Source organism: Saimiri boliviensis, chromosome 8 (genome assembly GCF_048565385.1).
Source record: "Saimiri boliviensis isolate mSaiBol1 chromosome 8, mSaiBol1.pri, whole genome shotgun sequence".
In the NCBI taxonomy this organism is placed as follows: Eukaryota; Metazoa; Chordata; class Mammalia; order Primates; family Cebidae; genus Saimiri; species Saimiri boliviensis.
The window spans coordinates 115,087,750-115,110,624 of NC_133456.1; the positions used below are offsets into that span (position 1 = coordinate 115,087,750).

A 22,875-nucleotide genomic window follows, 5' to 3' on the forward strand; every position below is an offset into this window, starting at 1 on the left:
GAGATCGCGCCACTGCAGTTCAGTGTGGATGACAGGTTAGAGTTAGGGTTAAAAAAAAAAAAAAAGAAAAAGAAATTACACTTCTATAGTAAGATTTGAACATCATGGTAAGTAAGTTAAAACATTTAAAAGTGAAATGAGTAGATACATTATGGAAGAAAACTTGAAATTTGTGCAAATTTTAAATATCAGGGTTTCAGAGTCAAATAGACTTGTAGAGAATAAGATTGTTTTTTGACATCTAGGGTCCTTTGGATAAATTTGAGAAACATTAAGGATTGATAAAGATACATGGAATTTTCTTTGTCTCTTTAAGAACTAAAACACTGATCACCTTTTTGAGTGATTATAGGCCCCATTTTTGTATTTCTTCACATTAATTGCATTCTTTAGTATTCTTTAATGTTTTCCTTCTTAATTTGTTTTGTCTTTGTATCTGTGCCTGCTTGATCTTTTTCCTGAGAGTGGTTATGTATACTTTTCTGTTGATTGTAATTTATTGGTGGTTATCCTGGATTTTCAAAGCTTTTAGTCTCAGGATCTGTTTACATTCTAAAAAAATTAAGTTTTTCTAGGGTTGTAGCTATAGATATCATATTAGAAATGGAAGAATAAATAATTCACTGACAAATAATAAACCCATTATATGTTGACAGGTATAACAATTTTATATGTACATGTACTTTTTTTTTCTTGTGTTTTTTTTTTTTTTTTTGAGACGGAGTTTCGCTCTTGTTACCCAGGCTGGAGTGCAATGGCGCAGTCTCGGCTCATCGCAACCTCCGCCTCCTGGGTTCAGGCAATTCTCCTGCCTCAGCCTCCTGAGTAGCTGGGATTACAGGCACACGCCACCATGCCCAGCTAATTTTTTGTATTTTTGGTAGAGACGGGGTTTCACCATGTTGACCAGGATGGTCTCGGTCTCTTGACCTCGTGATCCACCCGCCTCGGCCTCCCAAAGTTGCTGGGATTACAGGCTTGAGCCACTGCACCCGGCCCATCAAGGACATTCTTAAGTGAATGCCTGGTGATGAAGAATGTAATGACTTCTAGTATAGTTTAGAGCCCTGTCATATTTGTTTTATTCACCATTGATTTTACATCTTGAGTGGAAACAGTGTTTAAAAAGGTGAGTAGGCTGGGTGCCATGGCTCACACCTGTAATCCCAGCACTTTGGGAGGCAGAGGCGGGAGAATCACCTGAGGTCAGGAGTTCAAGACAAGCCTAGCCTATGTGGTGAAACCCTGTGTCTACTAAAAATACAAAAAAATTAGCTGGGCGTGGTGGTAGGCGCCTGTAATCTCAACTACTCGGGAGGCTGAGGCAGGAGAATCGCTTGAACCTGGGAGGCGGAGGTTGCAGTGAGCCGAGATTGTGCGATTGCACTCCAGCCTGGGCAACAAGAGTGAAACTCTGTCTCAAAAAAATAAATAAATAAATAAATAAATAAATAAATAAATAAATAAATATAAAAAGGTTACTAATGTCTTAGTGTTGTTATGAAAACAGTTTTAATTTTGGGACGCACAGGGCCCGCAGGCCACACTTGGACCCCTGGTTTCTTTTTTTTTTTTTTGAGACGGAGTTTCGCTCTTGTTACCCAGGCTGGAGTGCAATGGCGCGATCTCGGCTCACCGCAACCTCCGCCTCCTGGGTTCAGGCAATTCTCCTGCCTCAGCCTCCTGAGTAGCTGGGATTACAGGCACGCGCCACCATGCCCAGCTAATTTTTTGCACCTTTAGTAGAGACGGGGTTTCACCATGTTGACCAGGATGGTCTCGATCTCTTGACCTCGTGATCCACCCGCCTCGGCCTCCCAAAGTGCTGGGATTACAGGCTTGAGCCACCGCGCCCGGCATCCCCTGGTTTCTTAAGGGCTTTTTCCATAAATTAAGTCATATGTTGCATGAATGTAAGTATAATTAAGAGAATGTGTAATGGCGGGCTTTAAAAAAATAATCTGTTTTAAACATATGCTGTAGAACTTTTCAAGATGTTATGCTTTTTCTATAGGAATGTATCCTGTCTGGTATAATGTCAGTGAATGGCAAGAAAGTTCTTCATATGGATCGAAACCCTTACTATGGAGGAGAGAGTGCGTCTATAACGCCACTGGAAGATGTAAGTATTAGTCAATTTCTTCTTTTTTAATTTTTTTTAAAGATGGGGTTTCACCACGATGGCCAGGCTGGTCTTGAACTCCTGACCTCAGGTGATCCACCCACCTCGGCCTCCCAAAGTGCTACAATTGCAGGTGTGAGCCACCACGCCCAGCTGTATTAGTCAGTTTCATAACACCTTTCACATTTTGTGAGTATTTCACTTGTGAATTTCTTACTTATTCCTTAGAGATGGTCTTAATTTTGTTTTATTAAATAGGATATCTGGAGCACTGTTTTTCAGGAGCTTCTAGTTTGAAGCTCATAGAAATCTACATTTTAACTTTTGTTGCTATGCGGAGCAGTTATTTCTTCTCTCGAGTTAATAGAGTATAGTCTAGAAAGGGAGGGTAGAGGACTGCCTGATGTGCCAGTGCTTTCCTTGTGGTTTTTATTCTCTCAGTTAAAGATTTTTTTTTTTTTTTAATCTCCATTTGTCAGATTACAAAATAGTCTCTGTGGGGTTAAAATCTGAGGTGGGTCGTAAACTTAAGTTATGTGACTACAAAGCTTAGTTCCTTTTGTTATACTGCTCTGTTTCCTACTTTTTTTGAACATGGACACATATAGCATTTCAACAGTGTGTTTACTTTATTTATTTATTTATTTATTTATTTATTTTTTTGAGACGGAGTTTCGCTCTTGTTACCCAGGCTGGAGTGCAATGGCGCGATCTCGGCTCACCGCAACCTCCGCCTCCTGGGTTCAGGCAATTCTCCTGCCTCAGCCTCCTGAGTAGCTGGGATTACAGGCACGTGCCACCATGCCCACCTAATTTTTTTGTATTTTTAGTAGAGACGGGGTTTCACCATGTTGACCAGGATGGTCTCGATCTCTCGACCTCGTGATCCACCCGCCTCGGCCTCCCAAAGTGCTGGGATTACAGGCTTGAGCCACCGTGCCCGGCTACTATATTTATTGATATGTTTCTGTGTGTGAGGTTTGTTGACCACCCACATGTATGGATATGACTTGTACTGTGTTTTACGGGAGATGGATCTCATCAGTGACTGTAAGAAGTGACATATTAGACTTCATACTTATCAAAAAGGATTTTTTTCTATATTCAGTAATACAGAAAAGTTTAAAGAATAATACAGTGTGAATGGGCACGGTGGTTCACTGAACGCCTGTAATCCCAGCACTTTGCGAGGCTGAGGCAGGCAGATCACGAGGTAAAGAGATCAAGACCATTCTGGCCAACATAGTGAAACTGTGTCTGTATTAAAAATAAAAAAATTATCTGGGCGTGGTGGTGCACGCCTGTAGTCCCAACTACTTGGGAGGCTGAGGCAGGAGAAACACTTGAAGCCGGGAGACAGAGGTTGCAGTGAGCCGGGCCATTGCACTCCAGCCTGGTGACAAAGCGAGACTGTCTCAAAAAATAAACAACAAAAAGAATACAGTGTATAAAAAATCTTCGGAGTTCAGCAGTTAATGTTTTCTGTATTTTTTCTTTTTCTTTTTTTAATTTTTGTTTTTGTTTTCTGTATTTTTTTTATGTCTCTTTTCTTGTTACTGGTTTTGATTCATTGAAAGTAGTAAGACATCTTGAGACTTGAGCAAAATATTTCAGCATTCATCTGCTAAGAATAACATTCTCCTCCATAAGCATAATACCGTTATCATATCCAGGACAATATTCAGATTTCCCAGTGATCCCAATAGTCTCTTACATAGCTGTTTAGTACTGTTTTTTGTTTTTTATTTGATTAATTAATTAATTTATTTTTTCTTTTCTTTATTTTTAAAGATGGGTTACTAGGATTATAGGCCTGAGCCACCGAGCCTGGCCTTCTTTTGTTTTTTAACCAGGATTAATAAAGGTTCAATGTCACAGTCACATTTGGTATGATTTTCTCTTTATTTTTTTAGTTATTTATTTGTTTATTTTTGAGACAGAATCTTACTCTGCCGCCCAGGCTGTAGTGCAGTGGCACGATCTTGGCTCACTGTAGCTTCTGCCTTCTAGGTTTAGGTGATTATTCTGCCTCAGCTTCTTGAGTAGCTGGGATTACAGGCATGCACCACCATGCCTAGCTAATTTTTGTATTTTTAGTAGAGACAGTGTCCCACCATGATGGCCAGGCTGGTCTGGAACCCCTGACCTCATGTGATCTACCCAACTTGGCCTCACAAAGTGCTGGGATTACAGGTGTGAGCCACCACACCCAACCGCTTTATTCTTTGTCGTCGTTGTTGTTTGTTTTTAAGAGATAGGGTCTTGCTCTGTTGCCCTGGCTGAAGTTTATTGGTGCGATCGCAGCTTGCCATAGCCTTGAACTCCTGGGCTCAAGAGATCCTCCTGCATTAGCCTCCTAAGTAGCGGGGATAAAGATGCATACCACCTGCCTGGCTAATTTTATTTTATTTTTGTAGAGATGAGGTCTCTCTTTGTTGCCCAAGTTGGTCTCAAACTCCTGGCCTCAAGTGTGCTCTCACTCTGGCCTCCCAAAGTGTTGGGATTATAGGTGAGAGCCACACTGCTTGGGTACCTCTTTATTCTCTTAATTTACAAGTCTCCCCACAATTTTTTTTCTTTTCCTTATTTTTGGGGAGGGGGACAGAATCTTGCTCTGTTGCCTGGGCTGGAGTGTAGTGGTGCAGTCTTGGTTCACTGCAGCCTCCACCTCCTGGGTTCAGGTGTTTCTCGTGCCTCAGCCTCCTGAGTAGCTGGGATTACAGGCGTGGACCACCACACCTAGCTAATTTTAAAAATATTTTTAGTAGAGATGGGGTTTCGCCTTGTTGGCCATGCTGGTCTTGAACTCCTGGCCTCAAGTGATCTGCCCACCTTGGCCTTCCAAAGTGCTGAGGTTACAAGTATAAGCCTATGTGCCTGGCCTAGTATATTTCTTAGCTGATCTTCAATATGATGAGTAAGATTTCTTTTCCTTTTTTTCTCCCCAGATACATTCGAAGAGTTGGGAATTTTTTGAGGCAGAGTCTTTCTCTGTCACCCAGGCTGCAGTCCAATGGCACCATCTTAGTCCACTGCAACCTCCACTTCCTGGGCGCAAATGATTCTCATGCCTCAGCCTCCTGAGTAGCTGGGACTACAGGCATGCACAACCATGCCTGGCTAATTTTTTGTATTTTTAGTAGGGGTTTGGGGTTTCACCATGTTGGTCAGGCTAGTCTCGAGCACCTGGCCTAAGGTGATCTGCCTGCCTCTGCCTCCTAAAGTGCTGGGATCACAGGCATGAGCCACCGTGCTCAGCCAGAATTTTTATTGAATAAATATCTACCAGTTGTCTTATTCTGTTCTATCTTAGTAGGATTCATGAGCTTGAGTGACTGTTCTCAACTTTAAACTACAAGCTCTTTTAAATCTGAGCTTCATTTCAATTCACGTGAATTATAAATTGAGTATTCTTTTTTTTGAGATGGAGTTTTGCTCTTGTTACCCAGGCTGGAGTGCAATGGCGTGATCTTGGCTCACTGCAACCTCCGCCTCCTGGGTTCAGGCAATTCTCCTGCCTCAGCCTCCTGAGTAGCTGGGATTACAGGCACGTGCCACCATGCCCAGCTAATTTTTTGTATTTTTAGTAGAGAACGGGGTTTCACCATGTTGACCAGGATGGTCTCGATTTCTTGACCTTGTGATCCACTGACCTCGGCCTCCCAAAGTGCTGGGATTACAGGCGTGAGCCATTGCGCCCGGCTGAAATTGAGTATTCTTAACACAAAACATCATAAAAGAAAAAAGGACATTTTTGGAGGTGATGGATTTGATTGGTACCTTGTGATGTTATGGGTGTACCCTATGTCCAGACTCACCAAAATGTATGCAGGAAATAGGCAGTTTTTTTGTATCAGTTACACCTTAGTAAAGCTCAAAAATTATAAGTTAATGAACAAATTTTAGTTGTCTTTTTTGATTAGGACGAATCTAAAGTTTATTTTGGATTCCTTACATAATACGAAAGCAAAATTAAGCCTTTGCTAGCTTTTTATTTGGGAGAGAATGAATTTAAATAATTTGTTTGTCAGTGACACCCTAGTTCTGCATATACTGCCTGACAAAAAGTCTTGTTTTATTTATTTATTTTTTGAGATGGAGTCTTGCTTTGTCACTCAGGCTGGAGTGCAATGGTGCCATCTTGGTTCACTGCAACCTCCATCTTCCAGGTTCACGTGATTCCCCTGCCACAGCGTCTTGAGTAGCTGGGATTACAGTACATGCCACCACACCAGTTTTTTTTTTTGTTTGTTTGAGATGGAGTCTTGTTCTCTTGCCAGACTGGAGTGCAGTAGCACAATGGCTCACTGCAACCTCTGCCTCCTGGGTTCAAGTGATTCTCCTGCCTCAGCCTCCCAAGTAGCTGGGATTACAGGCGTTTGCCACTGCACCTGTCTAATTTTTGTATTTTTGGTAGAGGTGGGGTTTTACCATCTTGACCAGGCTGCTCTTGAACTCCTGACCTCATAATCTGCCTGCCTCCGCCTCCCAAAGTGCTGGGAATACAGGTGTGAGCCACTGTACCTGGCCAATTTTTGTATTTTTAGTAGAGGTGGGGTTTCACCATGTTGGCCAGGATGGTCTCAAACTCCTGACCTCATGGGATCCACTTGCCTTGGCCTTCTATAGTGTTGGGTTTATAGGCATGAGCCACTGCATCTGGCTTTCTTTTATATTTTCTGCTGGTGAAGAACAAAACTCACTTCTGCCATAGTTGTTAATTTTAACATACATGAGTCTAGTAATTAATTCACATATGTATTGGAACCTTGCTAAAAATTTTATCTAATAAAAGATGAAATACCTTCATATTTTACTAGCATAGTGGTAATATACTAAAAGCACTTAATAAAAAATATGTACATATTGTAATCCATAATGTAGCAACATTTCATTTTTATATTTTTGTCCTTGCTTTTAGTTATACAAAAGATTTAAAATACCAGGATCACCACCAGAGTCAATGGGGAGAGGAAGAGACTGGAATGTTGACTTGATTCCCAAGTTCCTTATGGCTAATGGTAAAGAATTCTAACTTAAATTTATGACAGCACTTTGATTGCAATTTGAATGCCAAAACTAACTTTTGACAGTACTATTTTGGGTATGAAGAACTGGATTTTGTTGAGTGGAACATCACGGTGAGTAACATAGTCTATTAGATGTCTAAAGTCAGTTAGGAAAGGATGGAAGGGTTTGTGACGTATTAGTAAACAAATGATGCTGTGGCATAATACCTACCAAGATTGTAAGCCTTTGGCACGCACTTACCTGTTGATGCTTCTATGACAGTCTTAGATAACTGGGCCTTTACAAACAGCATTATTTTAATATTTTTCTAGTCTGTAGGCTTTTAAAATTGTATTTTCACTTTTTTTTAATTTTAGAGGAGCTTTTTTTTTTTTTTTTTTTTTTTTTTTTTTTTTTTTTGAGATGGAGTCTTGCTCTGTCACCTAAGCAGGAGTGCAGTACAGTGGCGTGATCTTGGGTCACTACAACTTCCACCTACTGGGTTCAGGCGATTCTCCTGCCTCAGCCTCCCAAGTAGCTAGGATTACAGGTGTGTGCCACCATGCCCGACTAATTTATTCACTTTCAGTAGAGATGGGGTTTTACCATGTCGGCCAGGCTGGTCTCCAACTCCTGACCTCAAGTGATGTACCCGCTTCAACCTCCCAAAGTGCTGGGATTACAGGCTAAGTATTTTTAAAATTGCTGTAATATTAGTACTTTTTTTCTGAGATGACATTGAAGAAATAAATTTTTGGTTATAGATCTGTTTGTGTCATATGAAATAAAGCATCTACTATCCTTTTTCCTTTTTTAAGTTTATATTCTTTTGGTTGTTCTTATTATTTTAATTTTAGACACAGGAGTTTCACTGTGTTACCTAGGCTGGAGTGTCATGATGCAATCATAGCTCACTGCAGCCTTGACCTCCTAGGCTCAAGCGATCCTCTCACTTCAATGTCCTGATTAACTGGGTGTTCCACCACACCTGACAGATTTTTTTTTGCGTTATGGTAGAGATGAGATCTCACTGTGTTATGTGGGTTGGTCTTGGACTCTTGGGCTCAAACAGTCCTCCCTCCATGGCATCCCAAAGTGCTGGGATTACAGGTATGAGCCACATGTGCCTGGCCAATAATATTCTAATTCTGAACCTCATACTTCTAATAAATTTTTTATTGCTTTTGCAAAAGCAAGTTGGTAGAATTATTAACCTTTAAGTTGTAATATTAAGAAAAAACTGGGCTGGGCGCCGTGGCTTACGCCTGTAATCCCAGCACTTTGGGGAGGCCAAGGCGGGTGGATTGTGAGGTTAGGAGTTCGAGACCAGCCTGACCAACATGGTAAAACCCCGTCTCTATTAAAAGCACAAAAATTAGCTGGGCATAGTGGTGTGCACCTGTAATCCCAACTATTCAGGATGCTGAGGCAGGAGAATTGCTTGAACCTGGGAGGCGGTTTGCAGTGAGCCGAGATCATGCCACTGCACTCCAGCCTGGGCAACGGAGCCAGACTTCGTCTCAAAAGAAAAAAAAAGAATAAGCCTATGTATTCCACCTTGAGTAGGAAGAAAGCAACTAAAACTTGTAATGTGCAGTGTGATAAGTATGAATTTTGGTTGTCACATTTAAAATAAAGCTTTGGAGATTAATTTGGGCCAGGCGCAGTGGCTCATGCCTATAATCCCAGCATTTTGGAAGGCCAAGGTGGGTGGATTGTTTGAGCTCAGGAGTTTGAGATCAGCTTGGGCAACATGGCAAAGCCCAATCTCTGCAAAACAGTACCAAAAAAAAAATTAGCCAGGTACTTGAGAGTGTCAGGCCGGAGGATTGCATGAGCCCAGAAGGCTCAGGTTGTGGTGAGCTTGTGATAGCACTGCTGCACAGTAGCCTGGGCAACAGAGGGACACTCTGTCTCAAAAAAATGATTATTTGATTAGAGTTATTGAACATTGTTAGGAAAAATTTGAGAAGCTGTTAGTAATAGTAAATGTTCTTTATAGTTTATAGACTTAAGTTATAGTTTGAATTATGTTACTTTTCAGGTCAGCTGGTTAAGATGCTGCTTTATACAGAGGTAACTCGCTATCTGGATTTTAAAGTGACTGAAGGAAGCTTTGTCTATAAGGGTGGAAAAATCTACAAGGTTCCTTCTACTGAAGCAGAAGCCCTGGCATCTAGTAAGTAGTTTTATTTTCTCAGCATGAGATTTTATACTGGAAAAGTGTCTTAGGACCTAGTCAACAAATATTTATTGAATGTCTGTCATGTGCCAGACACTGTTCTAGGCAGTTGGGAATACATCAGTGAACAAGATGTTCAAAAATTCCTACCCATTTGAAGCTTAGAGTTCAAGTGATCACCTATAGACCATGTAGCTTGTGGCTGGTAGATCTGAGCCTATCTAGGGTTAATAGTGTTATTTTCTTAATAATTCATAATAGCTATGCTTTTTGTTGAGTATTTCTTGTGTCTGAAGGCTCTGTACTGAACATTCCATATCATTTTCTTACTTGACTTTTGAAACCTCTCTGTGAGATAGGGTTTCCATTTCATAGGTGATGAAACTCAGGCCTAAAACTGCATTGGTTGGGATTGAAATGCTGATAGTGTTGCTCCAGAGCCCCAGTGCTTAATGATGTTACTAAGCTTACGTTACGCTATGTTGCGCAACATGCCAGCAGGAGGAGTACTCATCCTGATGATGCTCATCTTCTAGTTGGTCTTGTTAATGATCCCCAGTATGTTTGATTTTTGGAATTCTTAGTGAGTTTGAAGCTATTTTTTTTTTAAATTTTTTTGAGACAGAGCCTCGCTCTGTCACCTAGTGCAGTGGCACGATCTTGGCTCACTGCAACCTCTGCCTCCCACATTCAAGCGATTTTCCTGCCTCAGCCTCCTAAGCCACACCTGGCTAATTTTTGTATTTTTAGTAGGATGGGGTTTCACCATGTTGACAAGGACGGTCTTGATCTCCTGACCTCAGATAATCCGCCTGCCTCATCCTCCCATAGTTCTGGGATTACAGGCATGAGCCACCGCACCTGGCCTTGGAGTGATTTTGTTCTCTTCCTGCCATTGTTTCCTCTACTGCCACCAAAGATTTCTGGTTAACATTTCCTATTTCAGTGTCTCTCTTAAATAGCAAACACTCTAGAAAAGACCTTTTTGTCCTTCAAGACGTTTTAGTCCTTGTATGGAGCAGTTTGGGGAAGGACAAATTTGTCTAACTAAGGGTAGGTGAGGGCGCTAGGAATTCAGAAGACGGAAAGCTATGGACTGGGAGAATAGGAAAAGTACTCGTAAGTTCTCTCATAATTATTTTGGCGTCGGTGCTGAAAAGCGTTCTCATCTATAAACCTAATTTGAATTAATTTGGCAATTTCCTGTATCTCCGTTTATTTACTTCTGATTAGGGAGAGAATATTGGCTATAAAATATTAATGACACTAAAGCAAGAAAGTAAAAAATACCACCTAGAATCATGGTTGGGTTAGGACTGACAATTGGGTAAGGGAAGAAACAGTTTCTCATTCATTTGGAGGTAGGTAGTTGTGTAATCATTAGTTCGAAATTATTTTAAATCTTTTAAATGACTATGAAAGTTTAATCCAAATAAGTATCTTCATAAAAGTAGGAGTTTGAGTTTGAATAGAATCCTTTTTAACAGTGGCAAGGAGTGGCTCGTACTTGTAATCCCAGTGCTTTGGGAGGCCGTGGTAGGAGGATTGCTTTAGGCCAGGAGTTGAAGACCAGCCTGAGCAACATAGCAAGCCCCTGTCTCTACAAAAAATAAGAGCATTAGCCAGATGTGGTGGCACGTGCTGTAGTCCCAGGTATTGTGGTGGCTGAGGCAGGATTGTTTTGAGTCCAGGAAGTCAAAGCTGCAGTGAGCTGTGATGCGCCACTGCATTCCAACCTGGGTGATAGAGGAGACCCCTTCTCAAAATTTTTTTTAGATAAAAAAATAAAAAACAGAATTTTTTTGACAGAGGTTGTGAGTTCTTGTACATTTTTATTCTTTCTTGGAGCTCTTATATATAATAAAGCTCCAGTTACCTCCTTCGTCTAATAGAAATTATCTTTTGGCAGTTTTATTTTCTCTGATTTTTTCAGATACATAAAACATTTCCGCAGGTTGAAAGTTAAAAGGTATATTTAGAATCTTGGTCTCATTTTGTTTTTTTGGAGTTAGAGTTTTGCTGTTGTTTTCCAGGCTGGAGTACAGTGGCACGATCTTGGCTCACCACAACCTCTGCCTCCTGGGTTCAAGCGATATTCCTGCCTCAGCCTCCTGAGTAGCTGGGATTACAGGCATGCACCACCATGCCCAGCTAAGTGTGTATTTTTAATAGAGATGGGATTTCTCCATGTTGGTCAGGCTGGTCTTGAACTCCTGACCTCAGGTGATCCGCCTGTCTTGGCCTCCCTAAGTGCTGGGATTATAGGCGTGAGCCACTGCATCTCATTCTGTCTTTTCTACATCCATTCTTTCTGACCTGTTAGGTAATCATATTCTGGTTTATCCTTCTTCTCTTTTTGAAAAATAAGCACATACGTTTATGTATGTCTTTATAAGGTTAGGTTTATTGAGGTATAATTTATGTATAGTAGAATTCACTTGTTTTAGTAAACAGTTTTATGCATTTTGACAAGATCATTACCTTATCAGCATCTCTTTATATTAATGGAAAGGATTTTGAAGTCTTGAGTTGCTAGCCAGAAAATTCTAGGCAGAATGAAGGAATGGGATAAGGAAAGGTGGAGAGGTGGCAAAGTTCAAGGGATGAGTGGGTAAGAACAAGTTGTCGTTGTTGTTGTTGTTGTTGTTGTTGTTTTGGAGACGGAGTTTCACTCTTGTTATCCAGGCTGGAGTGCAATGGCAAGATCTCGGCTCACCGCAACCTCCGCCTCCTGGGTTCAGGCAATTCTCCTGCCTCAGCCTCCTGAGTAGCTGGGATTACAGGCACACACCACCATGCCCAGCTAATTTTTGTATTTTTAGTAGAGATGGGGTTTCACCATGTTGACCAGGATGGTCTCAATCTGTTGACCTCGTGATCCACCCACCTCGGCCTCCCAAAGTGCTGGGATTACAGGCGTAAGCCACCGTGGCTGGCCCACAAGTTTTATAATTTTAACAGAGACTCACAATTTTTTGAGCATTTATGTTCTAGGCATATATGTATTAAGTATTTTATGTGTATTATCTAACTTTATTATAGTTTTCACTACAACCCTGTAAGATGCAGGTGCTGTTATTATTACTTTGAATTTTATGGATGGGAAAGCTGAGGTATAAAAGGACAGCACAAAGAAGTATAGCTAGTAAGGGGTTTGAAGCCATGTCTGTTTGACTTTAGAATCCCACACTCTTGGCCGGGCGCGGTGGCTCAAGCCTGTAATCCCAGCACTTTGGGAGGCCGAGGCGGGTGGATCACGAGGTCAAGAGATCGAGACCATCCTGGTAAACAAGGTGAAACCCGTCTCTACTAAAAATACAAAAAAATTAGCTGGGCATGGTTGTGCGTGCCTGTAATCCCAGCTACTCAGGAGGCTGAGACAGGAGAATTGCCTGAACCCAGGAGGCGGAGGTTGCGGTGAGCTGAGATCGCGCCATTGCACTCCAGCCTGGGTAACAAGAGTGAAACTCCGTCTCAAAAAAAAAAAAAATCCCACACTCTTAACCACAAGAAGTACTATTTTCCTATAGTATATAAAACTATTGATATATTGCTTTTTAGATATTTTAACAATTATTACATACCTCCTAATTCTAATTTTTTTCCCATACTAAATACTTTAGTCTCCTTTCTCATGTAATATGCTATCTAGATCTCTTGGCCATTCTTTGGAAATTCTCTGGTGAGTCAAGATCCTGTATATAATATGGCAGCTAGACTAGAGACAGTATCCCAAAGGTTTTTTGCTCATTCAGTGTCAACAGGACTGTTAACTTTTTTTTGTTGTCGCTCAGTCTAGAGTGCAGTGGCACTGTTTTGGCTCATTGAAACCTCTGCCTTCTAGGTTCAAGCAGTTCTCCTGCCTCAGCCCCCAAGTAGCTGGATTACAAGTGCATGCCACTACACCCAGCTAATTTTTTTTTTTTTTTAAATTAATTAATTATTATTATATATTTTTTTTGAGACGGAGTTTCGCTTGTTACCCAGGCTAGAGTGCAATGGCGCGATCTCGGCTCACTGCACCCTCCGCCTCCTGGGTTCAGGCAATTCTCCTTCCTCAGCCTCCTGAGTAGCTGGGATTACAGGCATGCGCCACCATGCCCAGCTAAGCTAATTTTTTTTTTTTTTTGGAGGTGGATTTTCGCTCTTGTTGCCCAGGCTGGAGTGCAGTGGTGCAATCTTGGTTCACTGCAACCTCCACCTCTTGGGTTCAAGTGATTCTCCTGCCTCAGCCTTCTGTATAGCTGAGATTGCAGGCATGCACCACCATGCCCAGCTAATTTTGTATTTTTAGTAGAGACGGGGTTTTTCCATGTTAATCAGGCTGGTCTCAAACTCCCAACCTCAGGTGGTCCGCTCACCTTGGCCTCCCAAAGTGCTGGGATTACAGGCATGAGCCACCATGCCCAGCCGTAATTTTTGTATCTTTTAGTAGAGAAGGGGTTTCTCCATGTTTGCCAGGCTGGTCTTGAACTCCTGGCCTCAAGTGATTTGACCACCTTGGCCTCCCAAAGTGCTGGGATTATAGACGTGAGCCACCATGCCTGGCATGAGAACATTTATAATTTCATGCATTTATTTTTTTTGAAACAGGGTCTCACTCTGTCGCTCTGGATAGAGTGCAGTGGCACGCTCATGGCTCACTGTAGCCTTGGGTCTCCTAGGCTCCAGCGATCTTCCTACCTGGGCCACGATGCCTGGCCCCTCATAGTTTTAATTTTCAGTTTCGTTGGTTGGAAAATGATCTTGGATGAATACTAAATCTATCAAAACATTAGGCAGTCAATAGAAATGTTTTAAAGAAAACTCACTTAAAGACACTTAGATGTTTGTTTGTTTTAAGATGGAGTCTTGCTGTATCACCCAGACTGGAGTGCAGTTGCGCAATCTTGGCTCAGTGCAACCTCTGCCTCCTGGGTTCAAACGAGTCTCCTGCCTCAGCCTCCTGAATAGCTGGGATTACAGGCATGCACCACTACGCCTGGCTAATTTTTGTGTTTTATTTAGCCAGTCAAATTTAGCAGTGGGGGGAACTTTTATATTTTTAGTAGAGACAAGGTTTCACTGTGTTGGTCAGGCTGGTCTCGAACTCTTGACCTTGTGATTCGCCTGCCTCAGCCTCCCAAAGTGCTGGAATTATAGACGTGAACCTCTGCACATGGCGAGAGTTTGCTTTTAAAACTGTGGTTGTATTTTAAAAATAGCTGTTTAACTTAGGAAAGGCGGGGGAAGGGAGGTAAAACCAGAAAATTTTCTTTTTCATTGGCTATTTGTCTTTCTACCATCTATGATTAGTTGATATCTAGCCTAGTAGTAAAAGCTGAGGATTTATAAAATGGTAGTTTGTAGCTTCTTCATCTGTTTTTTAGTGTAAAATGTAGTGAATTGGTTGCTTATATAGGACTTCAGTAAAGTAAGTGACTAGCAGCAGCAGGATCATCTGAATTTCATTGAGGTCAGTTTGTTCTTGGTATCTTAAGCTGTTATCATTAAATGCCCAACTGTATCTTAAAACAGTGGCAGAAAAGGAATAACATTCAGAATTTATGCAGTTGACTGGGTATAGATCAGAGTTGTCAAAGGAAGACTCTTTCAGATGGATGTCTTCATGGATACTTGTTCAGAGTCACATACACCTTGTACCTAGTAAGAGACATAATTTGACATTTTTCATTCAGTTAAGTACTAGTTTTAATTACTTGTAATTGTATGGTTAAATTGAAGACTTCATAAGTGACCTGTTGTAATTGTGTCAGTTTATTTTGAAGTGTTGTAAAACTGGAAGCCATGTTGTCCAAACTGCCTTATCTTAAATTGCATCCTACATTTGGCCAGGTATGGTGGCTCACGCCTGTAGTCCCAGCACTTTGGGAGGCCAAGGCAGTCAGATCATCTGAGGTCAAGAGTTTCCTACCACTCTTAACATGGCGAAACCCTGTCTCTACTAAAAATACAAAACTTAGCTGGATGTGGTGGTGAGCACCTGTAATCTCAGCTACTTGGGAGGCTGAGGCAGGAGAGTCGCTTGAACCTGGGAGGCAGAGGTTGCAGTGAGCTGAAATCGCGTCTGCACTCCAGCCTGGGCTACAGAGGGAGACTTAGTCTCCAAAAAAAAAAAAAAAAATTTGCATCCTGCATTCTTCAGTGGATAGTATTGCATGTTTAAACTTTCCTCTTATACTTTGTTTTTCTCAATGTCTGATTTTAAGTGTGGGCATTTTGAAAAATATTTTATTTAGGTTTAATGGGACTGTTTGAAAAACGTCGCTTCAGGAAATTCCTAGTGTATGTTGCCAACTTCGATGAAAAAGATCCGAGAACTTTTGAAGGCATTGATCCTATGAAGACCACAATGCGAGAGGTGTATAAGAAATTTGATTTGGGCCAAGATGTTATAGATTTTACAGGTCATGCTCTTGCACTTTATAGAACTGATGAGTAAGTATTTTGGTTTTTAGATTTGTATTTTTCTTGAATTTCTCACTAAATTTCCCAATTCTTCCAAGTGGAAGTTCTGACAAAACAAATGTGTAGCCATTTTACACTACGAAAGAAGAGGTTCTAGTTGAAATTAGTGTTGGGGCCTTTTAAGTGAAATATGAAGGTGGTGGGCCAGGTGCGGTGGCTAATGCCTGTAATCCCAGCACTTTGGAAGGCTGAGATGGGTGGATCATTTGAGGTCAGGAGTTCAAGACCAGCTGGCCAACATGGTGAAACCCCCTCTCTACTAAAAATACAAAAATTAGGTGGGCAGTAGTGGTGTGCACCTGTAATTCTAGCTGCTTGGGAGGCTGAGGCAGAAGAATCGCCTGAGTCTGAGAGGTGGAGGTTGCAGTGAACTGAGTTCACACCACTCCACTGCACTCCAGACTCAAGTCCAGGGGACAGAGTGAGAGTGAGACCCTGTCTGGAAGAAAAAAGGAAAAAAAAAAAAAAAAAAAAAAAAAGGTAATGGATTGAAATCACATCAAAAAATAATTTAAATTGAACATCATGAATGAAAACTAAAGCCCTTTCCTAATATTATTCATTTCCTTTCCTCCAGCTACTTAGATCAACCATGTTGTGAAACCATTAATAGAATTAAACTTTACAGTGAGTCTTTGGCAAGATATGGCAAAAGTCCATACCTTTATCCACTCTATGGCCTTGGAGAACTGCCCCAAGGATTTGCAAGGTAAGAGCCTATGTTTAACCTGTTAGCTAAAACCTCACTGATCCTGAACCTCATCTTCAACATATGTGTATATGAGATATGGTTTAAATAATGAGGTGAGATCAGTCTATGAGTAATAAGATGCCTTTTGTTTTTATTGAAATCGACATACAATGATATGCCTAGATCTTCAGTTAAAAAATTCAGGGTTGGGCGCAGTGGCTCACACCTTTAATCCCAGCACTTTTGGAGGCTGAAGCGGGTGGATCACTTGAGGTCAGGACTTCAAGGAGGTCCAGGAGTTTGAGACCAGCCTGGCCAACATGGTAAAACCCTATCTCTGCTAAAAATACAAAAATTAGCGGGGCTCAGTGGCACACGCCTATAATCCCACCTATTCGGGAGGCTGAGGCAGGAGAATCGCTGGTGACCAGGAAGCAGAAGCTGCAGTGAACTGAGAGCCTACCACTGCACTCCAGCCTGGGCAGCAGAGCAAGTCTCCATCTCAAGAAAAAAAAAATTTAGTTTTATATAACTGCAGCTAATGTGCTCTTGAAAGCACCGGCTCCTGACTGGAGGCCAACCAACACAAAACCCGCGCACTTAACAAAAATATAACCAAGGACTTTCACAGAGTCTACTTCACACCCATGCTACCTCCACTGGAGTAAATGCTGGTGTCCACAGCTGAGAGACCTGGAGACAGATCACACGGCAGGACTCTTTGCAGACGCACCCCAGTACCAGCCTGAAGCCTGGTATCTCCACTAGGTGGCTAGATCAGAAGAGAAATAACAATCACTGCAGTTTGGCTATCCAGAAGCCCTATCCCTAGGGGACAGGGGAGAGCACATGTCAAAGGAGCACCCCTGTGGGACAAAAGAATCTGAACAGCAGCCCTTGAGTCCCAGATCTTCCCTCTTCCATAGTCTACCCAAATGAGAAGGAACCAGAAAAAGAGCTGGAGTAATATGTCAAAACAGGGTTATTTAACATCCTGAAAAGGTTACACTAGCTTATAAGCAGTGGATCTAAACCAAGACAAAAATCTCTGAATTGCCAGATACAGAATTCAGAAGGTCGATTAAGCCAATCAAGGAGCCACCAGAGAAAGGTGAAGTCCAACTTAACAAGTTAAAAAAATATATCCAAGCCGGGCGCGGTGGCTCAAGCCTGTAATCCCAGCACTTTGGGAGGCCGAGGCGGGTGGATCACAAGGTCAAGAGATCGGGACCATCTTGGTCAACATGGTGAAACCCCGTCTCTACTAAAAATACAAAAAAAATAGCTGGGCATGGTGGTGCGTGCCTGTAATCCCAGCTACTCAGGAGGCTGAGGCAGGAGAATTGCCTGAACCCTGGAGGCAGAGGTTGCGGTGAGCCGAGATCGCGCCATTGCACTCCAGCCTGGGTAACAAGAGCGAAACTCCGTCTCAAAAAAAAAAAAAAAAAAAAAAAAAAAAAAAATATATATATATATATATATATATATATATATATCCAGGATATGAATGGAAAAATTTCCAGTGAAATAGCATAAATAAAAAATATTCACAGTTCTGAAAATCAAGGACACATTTAGAGAAATGCAAAATGCACTGGAAAGTCTCAAATATAATTGAATAAGTAGAAGAAAGAATTTCATAGTTCAAAGACATGGCTTTCGAATTAGCCCAATCTGACAAATGCAAAGAAAAAATAATTCAAAAAAATGAACAAAGCTTCCAATAAATTTGTTAAATGACCAAACCTAAGAATAATTGGTGTTCCCAAGGAAGAAGAGGAATCTAAAAGATTGGAAAACATATATTTGAGGAAATAATTGAGGAAAACTTCCCCGGCCTTGCTGGAGATCTAGACATCCAAATACAAGAAGCTCAAAGAACACCTGGGAAATTCACAAAAAGATCATTACTTAGGCACATAGTCAGGTTATTTGAAGTCATGATGAAGGAAAGAATCTTAGCTGTGAGGCAAAAGCCTCAGCTAATCTATAAAGGAAAACCTATTAGATTAACAGATTGCTCAGCAGAAACTGTACAAGCTAGAAGGAATTGGGGCCTTATGTTTAACCTCCTTAAACAAAACAGTTATCAGCCAAGAATTTTATATCCAGAGAAACAATGCTTCATAAATGAAGGAAAGATACAGTCTTTTTCACACAAACAAGTGCTGAGAGAATTCACCACTACCAAGCCAGCACTTCAAGAACAGCTAAAATGACCTCTAAATCTTGAAACAGATTCTCAAAATAGACCAAAATTTAATCTCCTTAAAGCATAAATCACATAGGACCCACAAAACAATAACATAATGAAGAAAAGAAAAGCCAAGGTATTAAAAAAACCAAGATATTCAGGCAAACAGGTAGCACGATAAATAGAATACTACCTCAAATCTCAATACTAATGTTGAATGTAAATAGCTTACATGCTCCACTTTAGAGATACCGAATAGCAGAATGGGTAAGACTCACCCACCAAGTATCTGCTGTCTTCAAGAGATTCAGCTGCCACATAAGGCCTCACATAAACTTAACGTAAAGGAGTAGAAAAAGATATTTCATGTAAATGGATACCAGAAGCAAGCAGGAGTAGCTATTTTTATATTTTTAATTTTGTAAATATATATTTTTTAAAGTAAAAAACAATCAGTTTGATAAATGTATAGACCTGTCCCTATCCTGGGTTTAACTAAAACCCCAGTGAAGGTGTAGAACAGGCGTCCACAAACTTTTTACACAGGGGGCCAGTTCACTGTCCCTCAGACCGTTGGAGGGCCGCCACATACTGTGCTCCTCTCACTGACCACCAATGAAAGAGGTGCCCCTTCCTGAAGTGCGGCGGTGGGGTGGGGGGCGGATAAATGGCCTCAGGGGGCCGCATGTGGCCCGCGGGCCATAGTTTGGGGATGCCTGGTGTAGAACATTTTCCTCACCCCATACAGTTCCCTTGTGTTACCTCTTAATACTGCCCCTGTCACCCCCAGCAACTAAATCTGTGATTTCTAGCACTATAGATTACTTTTGCTTGTTTTCAGAGTTCACGTAAAAGGAATAATACAGTATGTGCTCATTTGTGTCTTTTTCATATTTTTGAGATTCATCCATGTTGGTGCATGTGCCGATTTTTGTTTTTGAGATGGAGTTTTGCTCTTGTTGCCCAAGCTGAAGTCCAATGCTGTAATCTCAGCTCACTGCAACCTCTGCCACACAGGTTCAAGTGATTCTCTTGCCTCAGCCTCCCTAGTAGCTGGGACTACAGGCATGCACCACCATGCCTGGCTAATTTTGTATTTTTAATAGAGACAGGGTTTCTCCATATTGGTCAGGCTGGTCTCGAACTCCCAACCTCAGGTGATCCACCCTCAAAGTGCTGGGATTACAGGCATGAGCCACCATACTTGGCTAATTTTTTGTACTTAGTAGTGACGGTGTTTCACCATATTGATCAGGCTGGTCATGAACTCCTGACTTCAGGTGATCTACCTGCCTTGGCCTCCCAAAGTGCTGGGATTACAGGCATGAGCACTGTGCCCTGCCAATTCTTTTTTTTAGATTGTTGAGTAGGATTCTATTATATGAATTATATGAATATATAATTCTCCTTTGGTGGACATCTGGTTTGTTTTCAGGTTTTGGTTATTATGAATGAAGGCAGTGTGAAATTTTTATATAAAAGTCTTTCTGCGGGGATATAGGGTTTAATTCTTTTGGGTAAATACCAGGAGTGAAATTGCTGACTGATATGGCAGATAGAAATCTGAGTTCGTAAAAAACTGCAAAACAGTGTTCTGGAATGGTTGTGTCATTGTGTATATACTCAGCAGTGTGTAAGAGTTCTAGTTGCTCCACATCCTTGTCAACATTTAGTATTGTAAGTCTTTTTAATTTTAATTGCCCAAGTAGGTGTGAAATGCTGTCTCATTATGGTTTTAATATGCATTTCCTGAGGACTCATGTTGCTTACCTTTTCATGAGCTTATTGACCATTTGTATACTTCGGTGCTGTGACTGTTCAACTCTTTTGCACATTTCTAAAGATTGGATTGTCTTTCTATTTTTGACATGTAGGAGCTCTTGGTGTATTCTGGTGGCAAGTCTTTTGTCATATATGTATTACGAATATTTTTTCCCAGTCTATGGCTGGTCTTTCGATAAGCAGACGTGGTAACTTTTTTTTTTTTGAGACAATTTTTTCTGTCACCTAGGGTGGAGTGCATTGGTGTGATCTTGGCTCACTGCAACCTCTGCTTCCCAGGTTCAAGCAATTTTTGTGCCTCAGCCTCCTGAGTAGCTGGGACTACATTTATGTTCTACCACACCTGGCTAATTTTTGCATTTTGAGATTGGGTTTCACCATGTTGGCCAGGCTGGTCTTGAACTCCTGACCTCAAGTGATCCACCTGCCTTGGCCTCCCAGAGTGCTGGGTTTACAGGTGTGAGCCATAGCACCTGGCCTGGAAGTGTTACATTTTGATCATGTTCAGTATATTTAAAAAAAAAATTTTTTTTTAATGTTTATAGCCATTTGGGTACTATTTAAGAAATCTTTACTTTCCCCCAAGGACACAGAAATATTCTCCTATGTGTTTTTTTTAAGAAGTTTTACAGTTTTACCTGTGCATTTAAATTTGATTCATCTTGAAGTAGTGTTGGTGTGTGGGATGAGGTAGGACTTGAGGTTCACTTGAAGTTTTTTCTTTTTTTTTTGAGACGGAATTTCGCTCTTGTTACCCAGGCTGGAGTGCAATGGCGCGATCTCGGCTCACCGCAACCTCCTGGGTTCAGGCAATTCTCCTGCCTCAGCCTCCTGAGTAGCTGGGATTACAGGCATGCGCCACCATGCCCAGCTAATTTTTTGTATTTTTAGTAGAGACGAGGTTTCACCATGTTGACCGGGATGGTCGCGATCTCTTGACCTTGTGATCCACCCGCCTCGGCCTCCCAAAGTGCTGGGATTACAGGCGTGAGCCACCGCGCCTGGCCGGTTTATTCTTTTTTCTATGTACCGTTATTTAGTTGTACTAGCTGCATTTGTTGGAAGGACTTCCTTTTCTAGGTGGTCTTGGTGCCTTTGTGGGGATCATTGGCTATGTTTTGTTTTGGGACTCAGTTTTGTTTCAGTGATTTGTATTTCTTATGCCAGTACTACACTGTCTGGGTAATTACAGTTTTATATTAAGTCTTGAAGTAGGTGATACACTTTCTCCAACTTTTTCTTCAGAATTTCTTTTGGCTGTTCTAGGTCCTTTGAATTTCCATATACGTTTTTAAAATCAAGTTGTTAGTTTCTAGAAAAAAATGCTTGCTGGGATTTTGGTATTGAGTTGAATCTGTAGATCAGTTTGGAGAAAATGATCGTTTTAATTATGTTGTTTGCCAATCCAGGAATATGATTGTTATCTATGTAATTAGGTTTTCTTCTCAGCAGTGCTTTGTAGCTTTCATTGTAGAGGTCTATTGCATTTTTTGTTCAAATCTCTGTATTGATGCTGCTGTTAATGAAATTTTTTTAATTTTATGTTGAAATTGTTTGCTGCTAGCTTACAGAAATACTTCATATTTGTATGTTGACCTTGTACTTAAATTTTACTAGTTTACTTATTATTTTTTCTGGTTTTATATATTTCTTAGATTTTTCTTCCTACACAGTCATGTCATCTGTGAATAAAGAGATTCTTCTCTTGGAACTTTTATGTGTCTCCCCCCTACCCCCAACTTTATTGCACTGGTTAGGACTTCCTGATAATGTTGCAGTGATGAGAATGGACCCTTGCTTTGTCCCCGTCTCATGGGGAATCTAGTAAATGTTTTACTATTAAATATGTTTTCTAAGGCCGGGCGCGGTGGCTCAAGCCTGTAATCCCAGCACTTTGGGAGGCCGAGGTGGGTGGATCACGAGGTCAAGAGATCAAGACCATCCTGGTCAACATGGTGAAACCCCGTCTCTACTAAAAATACAAAAAATTAGCTGGGCATGGTGGCACGTGCCTGTAATCCCAGCTACTCAGGAGGCTGAGGCAGGAGAATTGCCTGAGCCCAGGAGGCGGAGGATGCGGTGAGCCGAGATCACGCCATTGCACTCCAGCCTGGGTAACAAAAGTGAAACTCCGTCTCAAAAAAAAAAAAAAAAAAAAAAAAAGTTTTCTATAGTGGGTTTTTTTTTGTTTTTTTTGGTAGACAGTTTTGTCAGATTAAGTTTCTTTATAGTTTGGTCTGAGAGATTTTTTTTTTTTTTTTCTGTGTGGGTTTTTGTGTGTGTGTGTGAGACAGGGTCTCGCTCTGTCACCCAGGCCGGAGTGCAGTTCTGTGATCTTGACTCATTGCCCCCTCTGCCTCCTGTGCTAAAGGTATCTTCCCACCTCAGCCTGTTGAGTAGCAGGGACTACAGACATGTGTCAGAAA

At 41.3% G+C, this 22,875-nt stretch overlaps 1 protein-coding gene across 1 annotated transcript in view; it reads left to right on the top strand.

The window, feature by feature from the left end:
• GDI2 (GDP dissociation inhibitor 2) overlaps positions 1-22,875 on the top strand; it is a 49,640-nt gene that overhangs the window by 12,118 nt on the left and 14,647 nt on the right. The window contains exons 2-6 of the mRNA XM_003939047.4: positions 2,015-2,122; positions 7,044-7,143; positions 9,177-9,311; positions 15,554-15,752; positions 16,360-16,491. Coding sequence (XP_003939096.1) covers positions 2,015-2,122; positions 7,044-7,143; positions 9,177-9,311; positions 15,554-15,752; positions 16,360-16,491 — 674 coding nt within the window. The remainder of the gene's footprint in view (positions 1-2,014; positions 2,123-7,043; positions 7,144-9,176; positions 9,312-15,553; positions 15,753-16,359; positions 16,492-22,875) is intronic.